Raw genomic sequence first — 23,602 nt, 5'->3', positions numbered from 1 at the left:
CCCACCCACACACCCACCGCCTACCTCCTAGCCTAACTGTATGGCCTGTCTTGGATAACCTGGCTGAATTTTGGCCTGGAAACTGACCACTCTTGCATTGTTTCTAAACTGGTGTTTTGTCTCTCTGGACTATCTCAGTTGTGTTTTCCTTCTCAAAGCTGAAAAGTCTGTAGTTTGCAATGTGTTTATGCTACCACAGTTAAGGATTTATAATTGCAATAAATACCTGGAGTTTTGGCAGCACCAAAAATAATCTATTGATCTGTTTTATTTAAAGTACATTGTTACTATGGGGCGGAATGCTGCTGTCAAGATACTGTTATGCTGGCATCTCCTTTGCATTCCTCCAGCCTAGATTCAGCCTATCAGTACACACTATATTCCCTAAAAGAGCAATGTACAAAAAAAGAATGTTAGAAATGTACTATATCATGGCTGCATAAAACATTTTAAATATGTACCTTTGCAAAGTTGAAATATTCTGAATTTGAAACAACTGAATATTATCCTATCCTATCCTATCCTATCCTATCCTATCCTATCCTATCCTATCCTATCCTAGAGAACAGAAAGAAAATGGCAATGAAAATAGGGAATGAGCTGAAAGTAATGTTTCCAGTATGGGTCTGGATTTCAAGATGCATTAAAGGGCAGAGAGCCAACAAGAAAACAAAGGTTTAATACTGTATATTCAAATTTCCTTCAGTTTTGTTCAAACTGAACAGAAGAGTCCAAAAGAGAGTCAGTGAGCTATGCTGCTTGTCCCCATCCCATCTTCTGGTTTTCCACTGTAGTAGTACTTGGTACATCTGTCTGAAAAAAAGAAGAAAAAAACACCACAAGGTTTTCATTAGGTTATCAGCTAAATGTGGAAGCAACAGAACATAGAAAAACAAGGCTGGGCTTGGGTTTACGCAACAAACTGAAGTTAACAAAATGCAACTCCTATCTTTGCATATGTCCAAACAAATAAAGGGTTAAACCAATGTTTCTCAACCTTGGCAACTTGAAAATGTGTGGACTTCAACTCCCAGAATTCCCCAGCCAGCAAGGAGCCTTCTATAGCTTATTGTGATGGTCTGAATCACATAACACGTAGAGAAGGGCTGGGAACTAACCCTAGGAAAGGGAGCTTTGCTGTTGTTCACATATGTATTTTCCAGCAACAATCTCCACTCTTAACAACCTGATCAGATGCTTTTAGCATTTAAGTGAAGATCTACTGTTCATTTCAAAAAAGGACTTTGTAGAATCACACAGGCTTTCCATCTCCAAATATATGAATGAACAACCTACAGAACTCTCCATGAAATACCAGAGCTCTACAATATTTCAACCAAAGGCAGATAAATGAATAAACCTCAAGAGATTATTTTATAGAGAGACAGTGACCTAATTCAGCTCTTTTGTGCATTTCCTAGGCCTCTTGGTGAAAATAATGGTGAAACTAAATCTCAGCATTTGTATTTCTGGCACATTTATAGTAACATCAAAATAAACCAACCATTTTCCCCCTTCTGCCATCTTGGATACATGGTGTTTGCAGTGTGACAATAAAATCAGCTGGAAAAATCTAATCTCTGAAATCTGATACTTTATACATTTTTATCCTTGTAATATTGGGCTGTAGAAGCAGTTTACCCATTGTGATGGAAAAATAATAAAATAAAGCTGGAAACTCCCCCCTCCCCCTTCCTCTCCTGCAGCAAACTCTATACTCCCCCCTCCCCCTTGCCTCTTCTGCAATCTCTTTTCTCCACTTCCTTCTGCCATTCTTTGCTCATGCAAAACAGGACTGGCTCCAAGCTATTGCATGATTCAAGAATGAACATGTTCCGCTGCTAAAAATAGCCCTCTTAACACTATCATACTGAAACAATGGGAGGGCCATCACCTGTCTGCTTAAGGGTTTGCTGTGGTTCTTATCTCACAATAGAAAAACCAATTATCCCCCATTTAACACCTATCCAAATCTATCCTGGAATCAGATCCCTCAGATTTCCCACCTCTCAACCTCAAAAGTGTATAAATTCTATGCTTTTCTATTGTTCAGGATCCCTCTTTCTTGGAAAGCAGACACCCAATGATCATTGTAATAAACATGGTTCTTCTCCTCAGCTTTGTGCTGTCTTTGGCAAAAATTCCACAACACCATGCATTGCAAATTTAGTAAAAGCATGCATCTATCTTACCGGAGAATTGCTGATGTGAGAAGAGGTCACAGAAACAGGAGGTCTGATGTCTCTGATGCAACAGATCCAATGCCAGTATGCTTCTCTCACCTGAAGATCCAAAATACAAAGTCAGTAGGAAGAATGATCTCCTTTGCTGTTTCAGCTGCTCCTTTGCATCTACCTGAGGATATGTTTTAATGATGCAAAGTGGATTGAAATGTAATTAATACAGAAAAACAATACCTACATTTTCTTGAATATTTTAATAACTGCACTGATGATCATCAGATTCTTTTTTTCTGACTTTCTATTTAACAAATTCCATTTTCAGTCTACCCTATTCTGTCTATTTTTGATCCAAATCTTTGCAGGGAGCTGACCTTTTCATTATCTGAGTGTGCTTTCCCTATTGTCTCCATACTCAGTGGCTGTGTTTGCATGACAGTTGTGACCACGTCTCTTGTTATTTATACAAAAATGTTGTGGCAGATAACCAAAGTCCCAGTTACATCAGGAACAACCATCTTTGCCAATATCTTAGTCTCCTATTACTACAGGTAATCCTCGCTGAGCAATCACAATTGGTACCAGTAACTTGGTCTTTAAGTGAAGCAGTCGCTAAGTGAAACTGTGACTGTGCTTATGATCTTTCAGCTTTCCTTTGCTTTACAGGTCTGCAAAGGTCATAAATGTTAGGATTGTTCTTAAAGTTACTTTTTCATCACTGTTATAACTACAAATGGTCGCTAAAGGAGGTAATTGCTAAATGACTACATGTATGTGAAATACTCCAAAACAAGCAAACAAACTAAACCAGCTATGGTTTGGTTTGTTGGTTTGTTTGTTTCTGTGTATATTAGTAACCAAAATAATTAATCCACAGTGTTCCCATTGCAAATGAGCTGTTGAGATGCATTTTCTCTTTTACTTTCCTAGTCTGCCAAGCTTCTCTAAAGCAAAGTTAAAGATTATACACATTTTTTGCCACTTCTGAAACCTCCAGTAATGTCTGATTGTATAATGGTGGGCAGTCAGTTGAGAAGATACTGAAATAAAGGAAAGGGAATGTACTTTTTTGGACCACCTGTTTAGTGAACTTCCATCACTGGTCTGCCTGCAATCTCCACCAACCTTCACAGAGACTAGAGAATATCTGTACTGCTTGTAATGGCCAGCTAAATAGAGATGGATAATTGCACGTGAGTTATAGATGAATTCAGGAATAAAAACAAAATCTGCAGCCTGCAAAATCACTCTTGCAGCCCCCTGATATTTAGCAGCAGCCTCAAAAACCTGAATTGCAATATCCCACAAATTTTCAGTGAAAAATGAACGAAATTACTCTATAGGCATTACAAATAAGGCTTCAGATCCACAAGGGAAGCACACAGTTCCTCCATCCCATCCCACCCCATACCAATCAGTGGTACTGCTGCTAACGATAATGGCAAGGTTTTGTCCAAAGGGAAGCTCAGTTCACTTGCAGAGTGAATTTGAAGTAATATTTGTTAATACCACATCTTTATCTCTAGCATGAGAGAGAAACAGGGAGTGGGAGATGACCCTGATTATTTCTGTACTAGAAGCTCACAAAACCCTAAAGCCAGTCTGGAAAATTTGGAACATTAGGTTGTTTGTTTGTTTGTTAACCTACATTCCCAAAGTATTGTTTGGTCTTCTTCTCTACATCAGCAGTTCTCAACCAGGGGCCATGTGGATATTTCAAGGGAGCCACAGGTGAAGAACTTATAAAAGGAGGCCACCGCACATACTGAGGGGGCCACAGAAAAGCAAAGGGTATTATACTGCAAACACTGTCTTTATTACAAATAAAAGCATGTGTTCTCTTTGCAAGCCAAGTGTGTAAGTGGTAATCTTCTTCACTGGTAATGGGACCTGGACAGGGGGGCCACAGGTGAAAAACAAGGTTGGAAGGGAGCCGTGGGCAAAAAAAGGTTGAAAAACAATGCTGTACATCACCTTTTGGTTGAGTAAGCAGTGCACCAGGAAGATGAAGATTCCTTGCACACTGTTGGTGATGGTGAACAGATATGCCATAACGTCAGCCATAGGGCCATATTGAAAGAGGCCAAAACACCAAGTCACACCCAGGATGAACACATAGGCTATAGCCTTGAATATCAGTGACCTACAACAACGGCAAGAAATCAGCAGAGAAATGGCAGTGCTAAAAAGAGAGCATCTGAGTCAATCTGAGGTAATCCTTTCCCCTTCAACTGACTCTGTGGTGGAAGGAAACGAGAATTTTCATTTCACAGGGGAGGATGTAAATGAGGTATGTGGAGTAATGGGAAATGGCTAAAGCTGATTGTGACCATAATCAAAGGAAGGAGAGGAAGAATGTGAAACTAGTATAATAAGCTGTTAAATAGCAGCCTCTCTTCAACCGTTTGGAGTTTCCCCTTTATTGACATAGTTCTTCTAACATCTACTGCCAATTCCCAAGGCTAAAGTCACTAATGTGATATTCTGGTGACAAGATACATGATTTTAAGTCAATGGAAATTGAAATAGACTCCTACTTCATATTGCATCAATGCTTCAGTAAAGTCATTGTCTTCTGCATATGCCACAGCTTTGCAAAATGGAGGAACAGGCCAGATTCTACAGTCTTCAGCTCAGTAGTGAGAAAGATGCTGACCTCCATAATGAAAAGGACTCTTTTGTTACTGATCGTTTCTAATCAACCCCCCCCCCCCAATTTTGCAGACCACATGCATACAAAGACCTCAGCACTTTTCTCTACTGAAGGGGTCAAAAAATAAATTGGCAGTATCTAAATTGGCAATGTTAACTTCATAGCTTTAGAGCATGCGCGGAGTTCTCTATGGCCAAGCTTCAGTACTAACAGTATTTAGCAAAATTGCAAGAGGAAGCAACTAACCACAGACGAGCTAGCTCAGATAATAGGGAAAACTCCTCCTGAAGAGACTAAGTCTGAGGCCTGATAAGGAGGGAGGACACAGAACAAGGGTCTGCAGGGACTGACAAGGTATAAGAGTTAGGGGGAACTCCTTTAAATTAATGTAAGCAAACAAGGGTGGGGAATAGAGTTAATGTAAGCAAACAAGGGCGGGGAATAATGTATTCTGCTTAAGTTTCTTTGACTGGTTGTAAAACTCATCTTTATTATAATGGTACTAATATCTTCCTTTTAAAAATACTATAAAAGGCTGTGGTTTTGTCTCCAAGGGTGTGCCACCCTGCTCTCTCTTGGTGCCTGATTGATTTCAAGTTTTCTGGGTAGCCGTGAACCTTACACTACCACATGTCTTTCTACATTTGCTCACCAATGCCCTTCCTATATAACTACAAATTCCATATCTTCCGGTTTGTCATGAAAAAGAATTTTGCACAGAATTTTTTAACTTGCAATGATCATACTGAACTGAACTCCATGTTTCCTGCTTTGTGATAGATCTTACCTGGTATTTTTGACAGTAGATATCTCTGAATTGAGAGATGCCAGTTTTTTATGCAAATTCTTCAGAATAACACAGAAAAACACTAGGTTGACCTGGGGAGGGAGGAGGAACAAGTCTTCTGAGATAAATAGAGTCATAATAACAATAGCAAATAGATAATGTTCCAAGGCTACATAAGCTGAAGGAAAGAGAACAAAAGTTATTTATATCATATACATTGGTAGCTAATGGTTTTTAGAGAGTGGGTGTCTACCTCTATTTTAGTTACAGATTACAGAAAAAAATGTAATTTCTGCATCTTGATTCAAAAGGGGTTATTTTTTTCTCTCTCCAATTCATCCTTTCTCTCTCTCCGCAACACTTCCCCCTGCATAAAAGTGCAGCTCTTTTCCAAATGTTGGAATTGATGAATTCCCTCTGTATGGCAGAAAAAACAGATTTTTCTGCATTTTCTTAAACTGTGGTTTCTTATGAACATCTTCCAACACATTGTGAAGATAGAAAGATCAAGGAAGGATGCACCCATTTTAGCTACATTATATCAGGTTCTTATTTTCTCTTCTTTTTCATCTCAGAAAAACATGTTATGAAATTATTCCATTTTTCTACTGTTAAAGAATGAGAGACAATATTTGCTCACCACAATTATCACACAGACAGGTCCCATGAAGCTCCAGATAAAATCTGGGTTAAGCCAGCAGCTAAAGAGAAAGAAATATCACCAGGAGAACTTTAGACAAACATGCAAACACTTCAATGCAGAGTATAAAGTTGTGCTCCCTGAGTAATACTAGCAATGGTGTTCATGTAGCTTACATCTAGGTGGCACCAGACTAGGAGAAGCAGCTTTTAACCATATACTGACACTTACTGATAAAGTGTTCCAAAGGCTCCAGGATTAATTCCTGCAGAAATGGCTACGATCAGGACAGGAAGCCCATAACCACAAAGGTACATAGATATCTTCATATACTTGCTGGCCCCACTGTAATTTGCAACTTTCAGGTTTCTGACAATGAGGTAGAGATTGACAGCTTCCAAGAACATCCAGACAAAGCAGGCCAAGAAGAGATACTTCAGCATTCCAGCTATGACCGAACACAGAATCTGAATCAAAAATAAAATGCCATTTTATTTCCATATCAACATCTGATTCTTGAATTGCTGGCTTTGAATGAAAATTGAGAATGGGCTACAAAAAGCAGAGAAATGGAACAATTCATATCTTTCTAAGATTCATGCTTCCAACAACAGCTCTAATAGGAAAAATCTGTGCAGAGTAACCCCTCTTTCATTTTAGATATGGAAACATTATAAAAGCTAACTGCTGTGCAATCAAACCAGACTTGCTAGAAATCCCTAACTTTGCCTTTTGCTATTATCAGAAGTTGGGACAGGACTGATAATGGTCTTTTAGGTAGTATAAAGGATTTTGGCACTGATATGTCCTGTAGACCTCTACTGTTCCTTGAATGATCAGAATAGAGAGCTGCAGTAATTTACCTTCTTCTCAGATGTACCCATACAGTAATTATGACTCCCACAAATGTGCTGTTTAGACAACTCATTTCAGGTATAGATGTAAGGTAGAAAGAAATGTGCATTCCGTTCTTTTTAGCTAGGTGTATATCATGATCAAATCTAAGAAATTCTGTAGAATTTCCTCAAGAGAATTTGGGAAAGAATTGGGCTTGCAAAGAAAATTGAAAATTCAGTCAATCTAAAAGAAAATGAAGGCTTCAGTCTAAACTGAGTAGGAAGCATACTCAGATGTGGTTATCTCTCTGGTGAGCAGAATATCACACATTCTTCCATGTTCTGAAATACCTTGTTGTATGTTTTATCTATTCCAGCTATGAAGAGGAGGTCAGCAAAAAACAGGCAGAAGCTCAGTTGTAGGTGGATGAAGGTGCTGCTGTTGTGACTGGAGCGGCAGAAGAGAAATGTGGCAATACACAGGAAGAGACAGATGACTGAGATGGACAACCCAAGGTAGCTAATGGTGGTGAGGATTAGATCTCCCTGTAAACAGAAGACATCTGTCCTCAGCATCATATGAATTGCCTTTTGATGAAGAAGTTATCTTTACATTTCATCTAGACAATAGATCTGACTTATATATAAAAACTATCTATTAACTGACTGCTTTCATTGTGTTGTGATTGGAAATGAAGTGTTCAGTATCTTTAAATCTTGAGGGATACAAGCATTTCTTAGTTTACTTTTCTATGTTTGAGAGGAAGGGGCCATGAATAATTATGGAAAACTGCAGCATTTCAAGTAGAGAACTGCTACATTATCACAGATTCAATGATGAAAAATGTTATTTGGTGTGACAACAGCAGGACAAAACAATACAGTTCTGAAATGTTTTCAGATCATACATACTTGTTTATGAGTTGTGGCCATCAGCAGAGCAAAGTTGGACAGATACTGACAGCTGCATTCTGAATGAGTGGTGTTAGAAAAGAGCTGTTGGCAACCATGACGGGACAAGGCACCAGAGTTCCAGTGGACACAGAGAACTCTTTCCTGGGCAACTTTATTCTGCAAGAGAGAAGTAGGGTTGACAGGAGGCATGGAGAAAGTCTACATATTTTTGTTATCCTCTACTGCACAGATCCAGGGTTACTGAACATTAAGAAGTTAACCACTGTAATATAAGCAAAAGTATACATCATAGAACTTATAGGCCAGGAGACATTGTAGGAGGTGACTCATGTTAGTCTATGGTGGCAAAAAATCAAAATTCTGGAAGGACTTTTTTCCAACTAACAAATATTATTGAAAGGCATAAGCTTTCATAAGCTGCAGCTCACAGAAACATATGCTTTTTTATACAAGTCATTAGGGTGAAAAGGTGCTATCAGACTCCTGATTTATATTGCTTGGATAACAGGTCTGCTGAGGACATTTCTTCAGCTCTAAATTTTTCTTGGTATTCTGCTTTTTTTCTTACTATGCATTCATAAGATGGATAGAAAAAGAGGCTTGATGTTTTCCAGGGAGACTTCGTTTACATACCTTGAGGTGCTGAAAAGTGAGGTTGACTGGGATAGAAATGTTCCTTGGCTTGCTACTGGCGGAAGCGCTTACCAGCCTAGAATTCACATGAACATTCATCAGCATTTCATTCTCCAGTAAAGTTTCATTCTGCAGTACAGCTTCTTCTAGGAGTGATTCCAACCCACTGTATGATGTAAAAGCCACAGCAACTGGTTCTGCAACAGGCACATGGAAAATCAGGGAGAAAAAAACAGCCAAAGAAAGTATATATTGTTTTCCCAACTCTGGCAAAATCTTGATAATGAAAGGATCAGTGTAAATACATACATTTATTTCTTGCTAAAATAGATGCTACAAAGTACCCTCTATTCCCATCTTTCCCAATTTAGTGCTTTCTAGATGTGTTAGACTGCAACTTCCCTACAGTAATCCAAAGCAGCAGGATCAAAAGCTCTGCAAACTCAAAAATCCTGGGGTTGCAGCTGACAAGGAGGGAGCGATAAAGTAGACTGTAAAAGTAGTTTTGGATCTACTCTTTAGAAAAACCAAGCAAGATAAGAAAGAGAAATACTTGTGATCATGGCAGTCACTGCTCTGGGGTGAATGATGATTTGGTCTCCTTGAGCTTCTAACTTGAGCGTTTCATTCTTTGGAAAGGATTCTGGATGGATCACATATGTTTGGATCACTGGAATGACAAAGAAATGCTAAGTTATTGCATGGGTCTAATGAATGCTAGTCATTTTTGTTTTTTTATCAGAAACTCATCAGAACCACGTTAGAATAGAGTCAAACAAAATTCCTAATGATAGCACTTGCTTTGAGTAGATGCAGATGCTTTGAGTAGAGCTTTTACCAGCTGATGGTTTATTCATGAAAAAGGGCATTCTAATTAACTGAATTGATTGCAATGATACTGGTCTTATTTCTACATATAATTTTAATTCTATTGTATTTGTCTCCATTTTTTATTAGCTGTTTGATCAATTGTGACAGCTGCTTTGAATGTTTCATAGAAAGGTGGGAATCAAATGTAATTGATAAATAAAATACTGTAAATAAATTCAAAATATATCTGATCACTTATATCCAGGCTGGTACTAAAGAAGTCAGAATTATGAGTTGCCATATGCATCACAAGCTGACGAATGAAAGGAGGCTCAGGACAAGATATTTGACTTGTGCAACATACAGGCAAATGCCTTTCTTTTTTTCTTCAAAGAGAAAGAAGATCCTTTTTCTTTTCCTTACCCATGGAGTTTCGAACCACCGTTTGGGTTTTATTTCCTGAAGGTGCAAGAGCTGTTAATAGTGCAACTGAGCGTACTGTCTCCATAACCCAGGGCAGAACTGTGACAAAATCCTTCTTTAAGTTGATATCCCAGAGGGAACGATTGTCAAAAAGCTTTTCAAAGGAATCCACCAAGTCCTGCAGCATCACAAGAAGCAAATAGATGTCTAAACTATTCAAATCTCACTTAGTTTTTCCCAAGCATTTCATTAAGGAAGCTCTTATCAGGATATTGTAGAAGACACACAATACTTGTAACTTGGATCTTACACTATTATATGGCCATATGGCTGACTTCACATACTGTGCATAGCCAAAAGTTGGTTTTATGACCACAGCCATTGTGACTCATTTCAGAAATCAGTGTCCAAGCAATTTGACTCACAAAAGCTTATGCTATAGAGCATCTCTCAGTATTGAAGATTACGGAAGTCTCTTGTTTTTGATCAAAAGACTTACATGGTTCTCCAATGGAAATGAATCCATGGGTCATGGGTTCTTAATTATTTGTTAATTCTAATTAACAAAATTATATATAAAACTTTATTTTGCTTACCAAAATTAAAAAAAAATATTTACAAAATTTAAAAAACAGACAATGGGATCTAATGAAGTATGGAACTGATGTTTACCTTCACCCTATTTCCCAGAATTTAGTTTCCCTATCTCATTTCCACTAAACATTGAAAAAGTCCCCTTCCCTTCCCTCCACAATACAAATCACATATTGGAACACAGATACAAGCTGAGTTTGGAACTTCATTTGAAAAACGTATTTAATTCCTAGAATAATTGCCCAATTTTTCATCTACCCACTCGCCACTAAGGTACACAATAGGAAACCATACAGTCTTGCTTCTCAAGAAAGAGAAACTATGGTCAACTGTTGTCTGCAGTTCTCAATAAATCTTACATTCAAGGAGGTTTCAGTACCACCAAGATGTTTCAAGAATGTCAAGGTAGGATTCATCACTGAGCAGTATAAACTGTTTTCCTAAAAGAAAAATGAGAAAGGAATCATGTGTTCTTCTCAGAGCTCAGTTGGCAAGTGAAGAAAGAATCTCCCCATAGTTGTTCAGGACAGGATGGTTCACAAGAAACCATCTGGGCCACATATGCAGGCTCAATTCACCAGACTCTCACAGCCATATCAGTTTAATTTTTTTTCCTGGACATATTGATCCAGGGCTCTCTTTTAATTCAGAAACAATGTTCTGAACAAATCTATCAGGGACTGGCAAATCTTCGGGGAGGGAGGAGGGAGGGGGGTTATCGCACATTTCTTTTGAATGCTTTGGTCAGCAACAGGAACTGTAGGAATGATATCATGGGGGGGTTAGTGGCAGGGTTTTCAACACCTGTTTAAAACAAATTTTAAAGTGATTTAAAAAAAAATAATAGAGCTTCTTAGAAAATTAATTAACCTACAGTATTTGACTTTTTTTTTTTTAAAAAAGGATAATATTACTGCCATAATTTGCCATTGTGATCTGGAGAGGCTTCAAAGCCACATGTGAGGAGGAGTGTTGGAGGGCACATATATCCTAAAGGATGCCCATTCTTTGATTTCTCTGTACATAAATAAGTAGGAATAGGGATATAGCTAGACAACTCAGCAGCATGGCCTTGTGGTCAATGGTAGAGTCAGCATCAAAATGAGAAGGGGAAGGATTTGGGAGGTGGGGTCAGACAAGACTTCATGACAATGGGGAAACCAGCAATCCCATTGCACCGTAGAGCTGCAGCACCAAGAGAAAAGAACAGCTTTGTCATCATTCACATAACCCAAGTGAAACCAGCAATAAATTGACTCAGCTCCCCCCACTCCCAGCTGATAGTATGAGATCAAACAGGTCACAATTGATTGTGAACTGCTACAAAGACCACATACAGAAGTTCCTTGGGGTTAATAGCTTGTAATTGTTCAAATTAGTCCTTTAGCCAATATACGTTTCACATCAGCTACTCTCAGTGCTTCATTCTATAGTATTGGCAGTATAAACACCTTGATTTAAAAATTATACAAATTTAACATATAATACACTTACTGGTTTTATTTCATTTGAGCACTTAGTTGAATTGATCTTTTTTATCACTTTTTCTAATTGGGAGTTATGGGGAATTTCTGTGAAGGAAAATATAAAATTGTAAGTACAATGTGTATTGTCTAGTTAAAAAGTAAAAATACTCTGATGGATGACATCTCTCAAACTCAGGGGGGAAAAAAGAAAAATCCTGGCCCTTCCCTGGTGTATGAGACAACCCCCTCCTCCAAATTTCATGGTGCCCCATCCCTTGTGTAGACCCACTGGAGCAAAACAATAATTTTGTTACTGTTGAGAGACAAAATAATCTATTTAAGATTCTTTTGTGGGCTTCTTACAATTTGACCTTATGAGACTTTACTCAGAAATAATTCCTATTCCCTCTTTTAAAAAGACAACACTTGATCTAGGCAGTTATAACGAAATTTATAATCAACAATTAGACATTTCCAATCTTTCCATTTTACAATAAGTTCTGGAGAAGGTGATGGAACTTCATTTGCAGAGGGTTCTAGAAGAAACATATTTTCTGGACTCTTTTCAACCAGGGCTCAGGCTGGGCATGGGACAGAAACAACACTGATTGTCCTGGTAGATGACCTTTTTTGGGAACCTGGATGGAGTGTACCCCTCATGGTCCTCTTAGATCTTTCAGCAGCATTCAACACTCTTGACCATGTTATGCTTCTGGAGCACATGCGAGGGTGGTGTTGGAAATTATATCATCTCTTTGCACCTATGAGCTGTTTTGATCATTAGAGCAAATGTTGAGAGATAGATAAGGGCAACATGTTGTTTACAAGTTGTCCTTGGTCTATTTGGCACCAGGCCTACTGTTATTAAATGATTCTTTGTTTAAGAGACAACAGGGAACTACCTCTCCTTCTCTTTTTCTCTTCTGCTTCCCTCTTTTCAAGATAGCTACAGTAAATAAATGTGAGGCTTTTCTATCCTCATTTGTTTCTGTTTATGTTCAGGTCATGAGTATATCCTTTAACAAAGTATATCCTTTAACAAAGGCTCCTGCTGAATTCAAATTCCTATGGTTGAGGATTGGGGGAACTCTGCAGTGATTCCACTCCTTCCTTACTGGACAACTTCAGCTGCTGTTTGTGAGAAAAGCCCTTGAGACAGTGGTTGCTCCAATGTGGGGTACTATGGGGTTCAATCCCCCCCCCCGCTATTTAATATCACCATGAAACTTCTGGGAGAGATCATCTGTCAGTTTTGGATGAGATATCATCAATATGATGATGATACTTATCTATACATCACCACTCCAGGCTGAGCCAGGTACACTGTGGAAATCCTGACCTGGAGTCTGGAGGCTGTGAGTGTCTAGATGGGACAAAACAACTTCAGATTAAATCCCTGCAAATTGAGAGAGTTCTGTTTGTTGGTGATAGTTCTGGCTTTATCCTAATCCCAGTTTTAAGCCTTGATGGAGTTGCCTCCCCCATAAGCAGCAACTCTGCAATTTAGGGTCCTTTTGGACCTGCTGTTCCCGCTGAAGCAGCAAAGAAAAGCTGTGGCCAGGGGGCTTTGCCTCTCTCTGGCTGGTGTACCAATTTCAGACCTACCTAGATAGGGATGGTCTGACTACAGCAACTCATGCCCTTATCACCTCTCAGACTGTTGCCACACAATCTACAGTACTTGGGGTTGCCTTCAAAATGACCTGAAGTGCATCACCTCATCAGCTTACCTGAGTTAGAGTACTCATCCATGTTATATCTTTGTTACCATTGCTGCGTTGGGTATGATTTGATTCTGAGTCCGATTCAAAGTGCTGGTTGTCACCTTTACAACTCTACATAGCTTGGCTCCCAGATAACTACAGGACTGCCTCTCCTTTAAAGATACAGTCTGCCTGAAGCAGGAAGGAATTTTAGAGGATCCCCACTCCTACTTCTTTGTATGGGCCTAGGCTGCGGAACAACTTTTCTCGTAAGCTATAGAACCTCCTTGCCTTTCATAAATTGCTTAAGACCAGGCTGCTCTGCTGATCGTTTTTGTGAGCTGTTTTTTTTAGAGAGATTGTTAGATGCTTCTTGCTGCCATTTTATTATATGTATCTTTTGTAAACCACCTTGCACCATTTGGAAATAGGTAGTATATAAAACCATATAATAAACAAATAAACAAAAAAGTACTTGAAGTCATTCAGTGACATTGATCGGAAGGACGGTTGGAATAGAAAATGCACTTCTTTTGACAGTGCATAATTAACCTGAGGAATTCATTACCACAAAATCTGGTACTGGTCAGTAACTTGGATGGCTTTAAAAGGTGATTAGATAAATTCCCACAGGATAGGTTTATCATATTGGGTTTGAGTTTCATCTGCGGATTATGAAAACTACAGGGCATCTGGTTGGCTGATGTGAGAAACAAAATGCTGAATGAAATGGAGCTTGGCCTAATTCATTGGGGTACTCTTTGTATTAATTTGTAAGAAAAATATTTATGTGCAAAAACCAAGAAGCCAAATAATCCCATTTTATTTATTTTATTTCTGTGCTAGAGAGAATGTACTGTCCATGCAAAACTCAAGATGAAATGTCTCTTCCCCATCCCATTTTTAAAAAACCTTCTGTATCCTTTGATGTCTACAGTGGATGAAAACAGTAAGCCAATTAGCTGCTTTTAAATGTTAATAATTGCCAGAAGTTCTAACTTTTTATCTTTTGAGAAGAATGCCATCAGTGAAGCCTTGCAGCCCTTTGTTCTCAAACCCAAATTTATGCCATAGTCCTTTACTAGTCTGTATCTATTTTAAAATCCTTACCATCTACCCATAATAGAATGTTGTCATTGATCAAGACATTTGTAATGGCTGAAAATCACTATTCTATTTGTTTCATTCAGTTAAGCTCAAGAAGATGTAATTGAAAAGAGTTGAGGAATGAATACACTTACTCCCAGAAATAGTATTACCTGATCCTATCCTGTTCCATTCATCATCATTATGACAATTATTGTAATTTCTGCCTGGAAAAATAAACAGGACATTTTCAATGACCATATTCATTTTAAGCAAAATTAAACACAGGAATGTGCCTTCCTTTAACCACAGTTATTCAGCATAAAATAACTGAAGATTTTAGGAAGATATAGATGACTGGCAGGTGGGGTATGGTCTTGATTTATTATACACAGTAGTACCTAATGCATCTTGTTATAAAAAAGGCAAGATATGTTAGGAATATAACATACTTAAATTCTTTGCATTTTACCGTGGTTGGATTCTGTCTTAACATATGCCCAGTTTTCATTAAGAAATAGCCAGTGATATGGAGCAAAGGAAGCGGGTAAGTGTCATCAATGGAAGGGGACAGGCCCTAAATCAATTTATCAGCAAGCATTCAAGGGTGGCATTGGGTGGAAGAGGCAGTTGAGTCAGACAGCCAACTATGTCCAGAGTGAGGTAAGATATCAAAGGGCCAGACCCGCACTTGGTATATGTCAAGCTTTTGAGGTAGCCTAGACAAGAAGCACCAACCATGAGTATTGATACTACCTTTACTGTGAGGTTACATAACAGAATCTTGCAAGTCTGAAAGTACCTCTCCCCTCCTTTACTTTTACTCTCCCAAAAACTAGGGAGGGTCTCTTCTGAGACTCTTTCTTCACTCCCACACCTCCTTTGGACTCAGATTTTCTTTATCAGACCATTGCCTAGGCTGCAGCTCTTCCTCCTGTCTCCCAAGGTCACTCCCACATACCATTGTATCACTACCCCTGTCAGCCTTAGTCCCCCCTCCCGAGTTCCCAGGGAAATCAGAGTGTAGGCTATAAGAATGAAGTGCAGCTGTGTCCTTCCCCATTTCTGCTGAAAACAAGATCACATGAGATGAATTGCAACACAGCTATATCTGGAGACATGACTTCCTCCTGTCTTCCAGGGTCATTCTCACATACCATTACAGTATGGTAGCCAGTGTGCGATAATAATACCTCAATACATTGAATGCCTGGTAGATATACCTTAGCTATTTTTAAATATCTAGTAAATTGTTGCAATAGCAATACAAATTGTGATCCTATCTTGGTTTTGGCATGATTTAAGTATTTCAAGAATTGCTTAATACCAGGGCTAGAAGCTAGAGTGGGAAGCTGAAAACAAAAGAAGGCAGTGGCAAATATTTTCTGTCCTACGACCAAGAAAACTAGATGGATGTGTCTATGAAGTCACCAGAAACTGATATTCACTCAAAGGAAATGTTTCATGGTCTATGCCAAAAGAGGAATCTACTTTACTGGGGTTCAGAGATGAGAAGCTGAGTGTGGCCCATTGGCTGCCCACTCTTAGCTTAGCAAGTTTTTGAATCCAGTTTGTATTTTATGTGTCAGAGAGATAATAGGGGTGGCCATTATAGGATGGCTAAACTGATTTTAACCTTGGCTTTCCCCTCATTTTGAAGGGGGTACTCATTTCAGCAAGACCAGTGGTGTCCATGAGAGGGGCATGGGGGGGGGAGTGGGCAGAATGACAAAAGCCCTATTGCAATATAAGCCCCATCCTTTTTTTTATGCACTATGACACCACATGAATGTATAAAAGGGCTAGAACTTGCAATGTGACAGTGCAATGCTACTTTCATCATTTTGAAAATAGCAGCAAGATCCTGCAGGTGGCCATGGTGAACACTCAGCAGGCAATGCAGTATCACTGAATTAAATAATTCTGTCTGGACTACATTGGGTGCAACATGTAATGTGATTACATTTCACTTCACTTTATGCATTTGGAGATTACATGTGATAAGGAGGCAGACTTGGTGTAAAACTTACCCATCAGAAGTGAGACAAGCCGCATGAACCACCCTTCTGCAGCACATGTTTCTACAGAAGAAAGCAATTTCTGTCAATTTTAAGCCAAATCCAGCTGAGCAAGACTGCTAGAGCTTCCTTATGACATAAGGATATAAGCAACATTAGATAACTGCAAGTTATATGGACATTATGGAATATTTAGCAGAAAGGAAAAAGGAAAGGAAAACCAGAAAGGAAAAAGAAACCAAAAGGAATGGAAATGTGTCCAAAGACTTAAGTGATGCCTACACTATGAGACAGGTCTATGCAATTTTTGGCAACATTTTCAGAAGGGGTTTGCCACTGGCTCCTTCCTAGGGCTGAGAGAGAACCAGCTGGATGACTTTGGGCTAGTCATTCTCTCTCTCTCCCTCCCTCTCCATGCTCCATGTAGTCTCCGGAACTCAGATTGATTCAAAGGGACCAAAGAAAGAAAGGGGTGGGGGGAGGATTGGTACAGATGTTCTGAAAACGATCACCGCCTCATTTCTGCATTAGGAGTTTATCAAGTTCCTACTATTCTATTTCTCAATCTGATAAAGAGTGTCACAAACATAGAGCTTGTCACAGGTTTCATGTTGTTAATCTTGCTGATATATCTCTTCCCACAAAATGTAGCTAGATACAATCATACACCTAATAATTCTTTTTGTGATCTTTTCAGTGCAGTAGTTTCCTTACATGCATGTATTATATAGAACTGCCAGTGATAAAAAGGGAAGCTGGCAAGAGAGAAGCGTCTCTCAATTATCACAGTTGCCTGCTTTTTTTTTTGCAGAGCGGGAGGGGGATAGTAGCCACATCATCAATAGGTACAGAAAAACTACCACTCCCATCGGAAGCTTCGTCCCAATTGCTGAAGTAGCCCTAATTGGGCCAGTTGCAAAAAGATGTATTGACTCCCTCCAAGTTAGCTAGCAACTCCTCAGTGTTGCTAACAGAAGCTTTTTTTTCCACCTCAATGTCTCTGAGTTGAGGCACATGCATGGTGCATAGAAAAGTAAATAAAGCTGAAGATGGAACAGAAATGTGCGCCAAATGCAAATGTTCTGAATTAACTCAAGTTTTTTCCTACAAGCTGGAGATTAGAAGGATTGGAATGCAAGTGGGTTGAACCCACAGAAGGCTAAAAGCATGGCATGCAGGTTAATTTTGCAAATAGTTGAAAACTGAGATTGTCCATTTGTATTTAGTTTTAACTCTATAAATCCATAATGTATAATCTTCACTAGAGAATTAGATAAATACCAATATATTCCATAATTTGGACAGGGTTCTCCTACATTGAGTTCTAATTTTTATATCTGCCATAGATTTATTTTATCAGGAAAAATAACAATCTGTCAATAAAGATTCCATCATGACATGAACATAAGCAGGCATAATACTTGGCAGTCTTGGTGCAAAGATGCTGCCTAAAACTGGACATGCGAGGAAAGATGTATACAAAAAGCACCTATTTCTCTGCCAAAGAAAAAGAGCATTTATTATGAGTACCTACATTTTAAAATGTTTTTATTTCAGAAGAGTTATACTTGCCTATACTTATTGGAGATGACTCTCAGGTTGTGCACATGTGAGGCTACCACACAAAGGGAAAGTAACCTCACCTGAGCATCTATGCATACAAGGACACATTCAGTTTCCCTAATTTTTCCATCTTTCCCTCCTGACCTTTCTTCTGCACCACTTGTTTTGCACAGATCTGTAGGTCACACATGTAATTTCTATTGCACATGGAAACTGCAGCTCATTGCAAAGAATATATATATAAAAGCTGACATTCAAACTATAAGCTCAACCAGTGTTTAGCATCACCTCTTTATACTATTGCTGAGAAGATAAATAAGTTTTACCTTTCTTATCTGCACAGACCATTACCAATCCAAGACCTAAAATAAATGAAATACAATTATAATATTATAATATATATAATATATATTAAAGACAATTTACTAATATATATATATATATATATATATATATATATATATATAACAACATAATATAACTGTCTTTAAAGAGGCAATTAAGAGAGCCAGTATGGTCTAGTGGTTAAGGCTCCAGGCTAGAAACCAGGAGACTGTGAGTAATAGTCCCACCTTAGGCATGAAAGCCAGCTGAGTGACTTTCGGCCAGTCACTCTCTTTCAGCCCATGATGGCAGGCTCAGGTGACAAGCTGGTTGGTCAATTCCTGTCACAACCAATGGATCACCATTTGGTTGATCCAAAAGAAAAAAAGTGGACCCTGCACCTGCAGGAAAAACTCTAGGGAGAAAAAAAAAAGTCTTTAAAATACAAGATAGTCCCTCTCCTTTTTTAGCTGAAATAGATTTGAACTGTTAAATGTCAGTTGCTTTGGCATAAACTTGGGTTTGCAATTCCTCTTGTATCATGGCTTATTTAAAGCTTTTATTATTATTACAATATACCAATAAAACCTACCATCCATTGGAAACTGGAGTGCTAATATCTTAGGCTGAATGATTCATGGAGCAGATAATTGTGTCAAAATGAGGAGATTCTGATTGACCTGGATGATCTTAGGCCAGTCACTCTCTCAGCCCTAGGAAGGAGGCAATGGCAAACCACTTTTGAAATCTTGCCAGAAAACTGGAGGGACTGGTCCAGGCAGTCGCCAGGAGTCAGCACTGACTTGGAGAAAAATAAAAGAGACCAGATACAAGAGACTAGCTAGAAGACTTCCATCTTTAAAAAAGCTCTCTGTTTTCTCCATTACCCCTGCTGATGCCTGGGAAGTCTTGGTGTGAGTATGAGAGTATGTGTGTATGTGCATGCTTGTGTATTGTATATTGCACAAGCAAATAAATTTGCAATATTGCTTTGAGACAAGTACTTCTTGTGCCGTGTGTTTCTTTTGTCTGAGAGTAAAATGGACCCTTTCAAATTTAATATCTTTGTTGAAAAAGTCCTCTTTAAGACTTATTTCCTTATGAAAGATTATGAAAAATGTAAAGTACCAAGCCACTACAGGTTGATAACTTGTATTCCAACAACATTTAAACGTTTCCTGGCATAATAGCAGATGCCATACCAGATCATTTAAAAAACAACAATCTGTCACCAGCTCAACAGAACAGAAATAGATAAAATAATAGATGATTTTGGAAAATTACAAAAGAAGAAGGATAAATCTGCATGTTGGTTGGATTGATTATGAAAAGGCATTTGACTTATTGTCACACAATTGACTTTTAAAGTGCTTGGAAATGACAAGAGTAAGTGATAACTTCAAAAACAATTGTTAAAAAGATGATAAGCTTGTGGGAAAACACAGCTGATAATGAATGGTGAACAACTTGGCCAAATTAACATCAAAAGATGAACATTTCAGGAAGATCCTGTCTCACCATTACTATTCATAACACTGTTGATTCAATTATTAATAATGTTGAATAAAATGTGCCATGGATATCAGACATCAGATCAGCTAAGCTTTCCCACTTCCTCTATATGTATGACCTGAAACTATACAGTAAGTCACAATTAGAAATTGAATCACTACTTCATATAGTCTAAATTTATAGTAATTACATGGATTTTTGGCTATGTAAGTGTGTATCATTAGTGGTAAACAAAGGAAAATTGATTAAAAGTAATGGAACTGAAATGCCAGATAGAAACAAATTAAGAAGTTTTACACTTAATAGAGATAGTTATAAATATCTGGGCATTCTACAAACAAATAATATTCTGCTTGCATAATTACTAATGAGATTACTTCCCCTTTTATTAAAATGTAATCAAGGTTGTTCCTTATTGCCTTCAATTTTTAATTTGGGGTTGACGTCTCTGGCATGCCAAATAAATCAAACTTCTGAAATCAAGAGAATTTGTTTAGCTGAATTTGAATAGAAGATGTCATATGCAGACAGTATTTTTTTTTTTCCAAATAACTGCCAACCATTTTTACCAAAATCTGTAGAGGTTATACAATTAAAGGGTAAATATTTTGGGTATACAATAAACTGGGGTCAGTCATATATTATGCCAATTGGGAAGAAGGTTCCAAAGGTCATGGAAAAAAGATTAGATTTTCTATGTTGTCTAGAAGTTATTAAATATCTGGTGTGGTCATTGAGAACATTTAAAAATGTATCCCTGAAATGAAAAGGGATATTAAGACATGGATGAAAATAGCATTATGATTGGGGGGAAGAATTAATATTGTAAAACTGAATTGTGCATCTAAACATTTGAAGAGCAGTACCAATATTGATTCTTCTTAAATATTTTAAACAGATTGATACATTATGGTTACATTTTTTTAGGGATTAGTTGGAAATTGTTGAAATCAGACTGTTTGGGTCTAAGACAATTTAATGTCTTCAAAATCAATAAAACTGACCCTACTTAACCCCTACTCCACCCCACCCCACACACGAACACAACATTTTCCTAACAAATATTGTCTTCATTGGACTTTTCTAAGGAATCTCCCTGGTCTTCTATGACCTCAGAACTTCTTTCAGGAGTTTTTTGGCTGGATTTATGAAATACTGGACTAAAGCTTCTGATAATTATCATTTTGGCTTATGATACAACAGAAGTTGGGTAGAAATACTTGAGCTTTAATATAATTTTACTGTCTAGGATGTCTGGTAGGGCTGAGAGATGGACAGTTTAGGTCTTAGCATTGGAGACCCAAGGTGTGAATGCTCATTCCTCCATTCTCACCAATTGCAATGGGCTGTAGGGTCTTAAAGGAACAATGCCATCCAACTGATATATCTTGTCTCAGCAGAAATCTTTCCCATTATATGGGACCTTCCACCTGGAATATACAGTGGGGCAAAAAAGTATTTAGTCAGCCATCAATTGTGCATGTTCTCCCACTTAAAAAGATGAGAGAGGCCTGTAATTTTCATCATAGGTATACCTCAACTATGAGAGACAAAATGGGGGAAAAATCCAGAAAATCACATTGTCTGATTTTTAAAGAATTTATTTGCAAATCATGGTGGAAAATAAGTATTTGGTCAATATCAAAAGTTCATCTCCATACTTTGTTATATATCCTTTGTTGGCAATTACAGAGGTCAAACGTTTTCTGTAAGTCTTCACAAGGTTTTCACACACTGTTGCTGGTATTTTGGCCCATTCCTCCATGCAGATCTCCTCTAGAGCAGTGACGTTTTGGGGCTGTCGCTGGGCAACACGGACTTTCAACTCCCTCCAAAGCTTTTCCATGGGGTTGAGATCTGGAGACTGGCTAGGCCACTCCAGGACCTTGAAATGCTTCTTACAAAGCCACTCCTTCGTTGCCCGGGCAGTGTGTTTGGGATCATTGTCATGCTGAAAGACCCAGCCACGTTTCATCTTCAATGCCCTTGCGGATGGAAGGAGGTGTTCACTCAAAATCTCAAGCTACATGGCCCCATTCATTCTTTCCTTTACACGGATCAGTCGTCCTGGTCCCTTTGCAGAAAAACAGCCCCAAAGCATGATGTTTCCACCCCCATGCTTCACAGTAGGTATGGTGTTCTTTGGATGCAACTCAGCATTCTCTCTCCTCCAAACACGACGAGTTGAGTTTAGACCAAAACATTCTACTTTGGTTTCATCTGACCATATGACATTCTCCCAATCCTCTTCTGGATCATCCAAATGCTCTCTAGCAAACTTCAGACGGGCCTGGACATGTACTGGCTTAAGCAGGGGGACACATCTGGCACTGCAGGATTTGAGTCCCTGGCACCATAGTGTGTTACTGATGGTAGCCTTTCTAACTTTGGTCCCAGCTCTCTGCAGGTCATTCACTAGGTCCCCCCGTGTGGTTCTGGGATTTTTGCTCACCGTTCTTGTGATCATTTTGATCCCACGGGGTGAGATCTTGCGTGGAGCCCCAGATCAAGGGAGATTATCAGTGGTCTTGTATGTCTTCCATTTTCTAATTATTGCTCCCACAGTTGATTTCTTCACACCAAGCTGCTTGCCTATTGCAGATTCAGTCTTCCCAGCCTGGTGCAGGTCTACAATTTTGTTTCTGGTGTCCTTCAACAGCTCTTTGATCTTGGCCATAGTGGAGTTTGGAGTGTGACTGTTTGAGGTTGTGGACAGGTGTCTTTTATACTGATAACAAGGTCAAACAGGTGCCATTACTACAGGTAACGAGTGGAGGACAGAGGAGCCTCTTAAAGAAGTAGTTAAAGGTCTGTGAGAGCTAGACATCTTGCTTGTTTGTAGGTGACCAAATACTTATTTTCCACCATGATTTGCAAATAAATTCTTTAAAAATCAGACAATGTGATTTTCTGAATTTTTTCCCCCATTTTGTCTCTCATAGTTGAGGTATACCTATGATGAAAATTACAGGCCTCTCTCATCTTTTTAAGTGGGAGAACTTGCACAATTGGTGGCTGACTAAATACTTTTTTGCCCCACTGTATCTGCTCTACCACTGAGTTATTATCTCTTATCTACCTTGATTATCTTGAACCAGGAATTGTCTACTCACCCAGAAAGATGCAAGTGACAGTGTTCCTCATTGCCTTCTTGTGCGAGTGAGTGAATAAATGACTGTTTTTTGCCTGTCTTTCAGAGTTAAAGCATAAAGGAACTTAAAAGGGCTATTAATACCACAGTGCATTAGTACATACTTCCTAGAATCTGGGGGAGGGATATTGTTATTCACCAAAAAATGTTACTGTCTTTTGACCTCAGAAAGTTTATCAGCCTTGCTCATAAACCTATGAATTATTTTTATCATAATATCCAGTCTTTCTAGACTGTACAGTATAGTGGTAACAAACACTAGTCTTTCCTAGTATTTCTACCTAACGTTCTTTCTACTCAATCTATGT

At 38.5% G+C, this 23,602-nt stretch overlaps 1 protein-coding gene across 1 annotated transcript; it reads right to left on the bottom strand.

Annotated features, from left to right (window-relative positions):
• LOC103049097 (adhesion G protein-coupled receptor E3-like) lies at window positions 1–23,306 on the bottom strand. Its single transcript, XM_088153939.1, has 17 exons — window positions 23,257–23,306; window positions 18,634–18,669; window positions 16,757–16,807; window positions 14,900–14,953; window positions 11,966–12,042; window positions 10,831–10,911; window positions 9,878–10,055; window positions 9,198–9,314; window positions 8,645–8,841; window positions 8,009–8,167; window positions 7,448–7,642; window positions 6,492–6,727; window positions 6,261–6,321; window positions 5,621–5,712; window positions 4,155–4,323; window positions 2,193–2,282; window positions 1–813 (listed from the first exon to the last, which is right to left on the bottom strand). Exons 1-17 carry the CDS (start codon window positions 23,285–23,287, stop codon window positions 751–753), a joined length of 1,887 nt encoding a protein of 628 aa, XP_088010065.1. The 5' UTR covers window positions 23,288–23,306; the 3' UTR covers window positions 1–750.
• Window positions 23,307–23,602: the final 296 nt, after the last annotated feature.

This window comes from Python bivittatus, unplaced genomic scaffold (assembly GCF_059951505.1).
Source record: "Python bivittatus isolate LINGU-HERP-01145 unplaced genomic scaffold, Pbiv_v1 ctg000700_np1212, whole genome shotgun sequence".
Lineage (NCBI taxonomy): Eukaryota > Metazoa > Chordata > Lepidosauria > Squamata > Pythonidae > Python > Python bivittatus.
The sequence above is the reverse complement of the archived record's forward strand: the minus strand, read 5'-3'. Positions and strand labels throughout refer to the sequence as shown.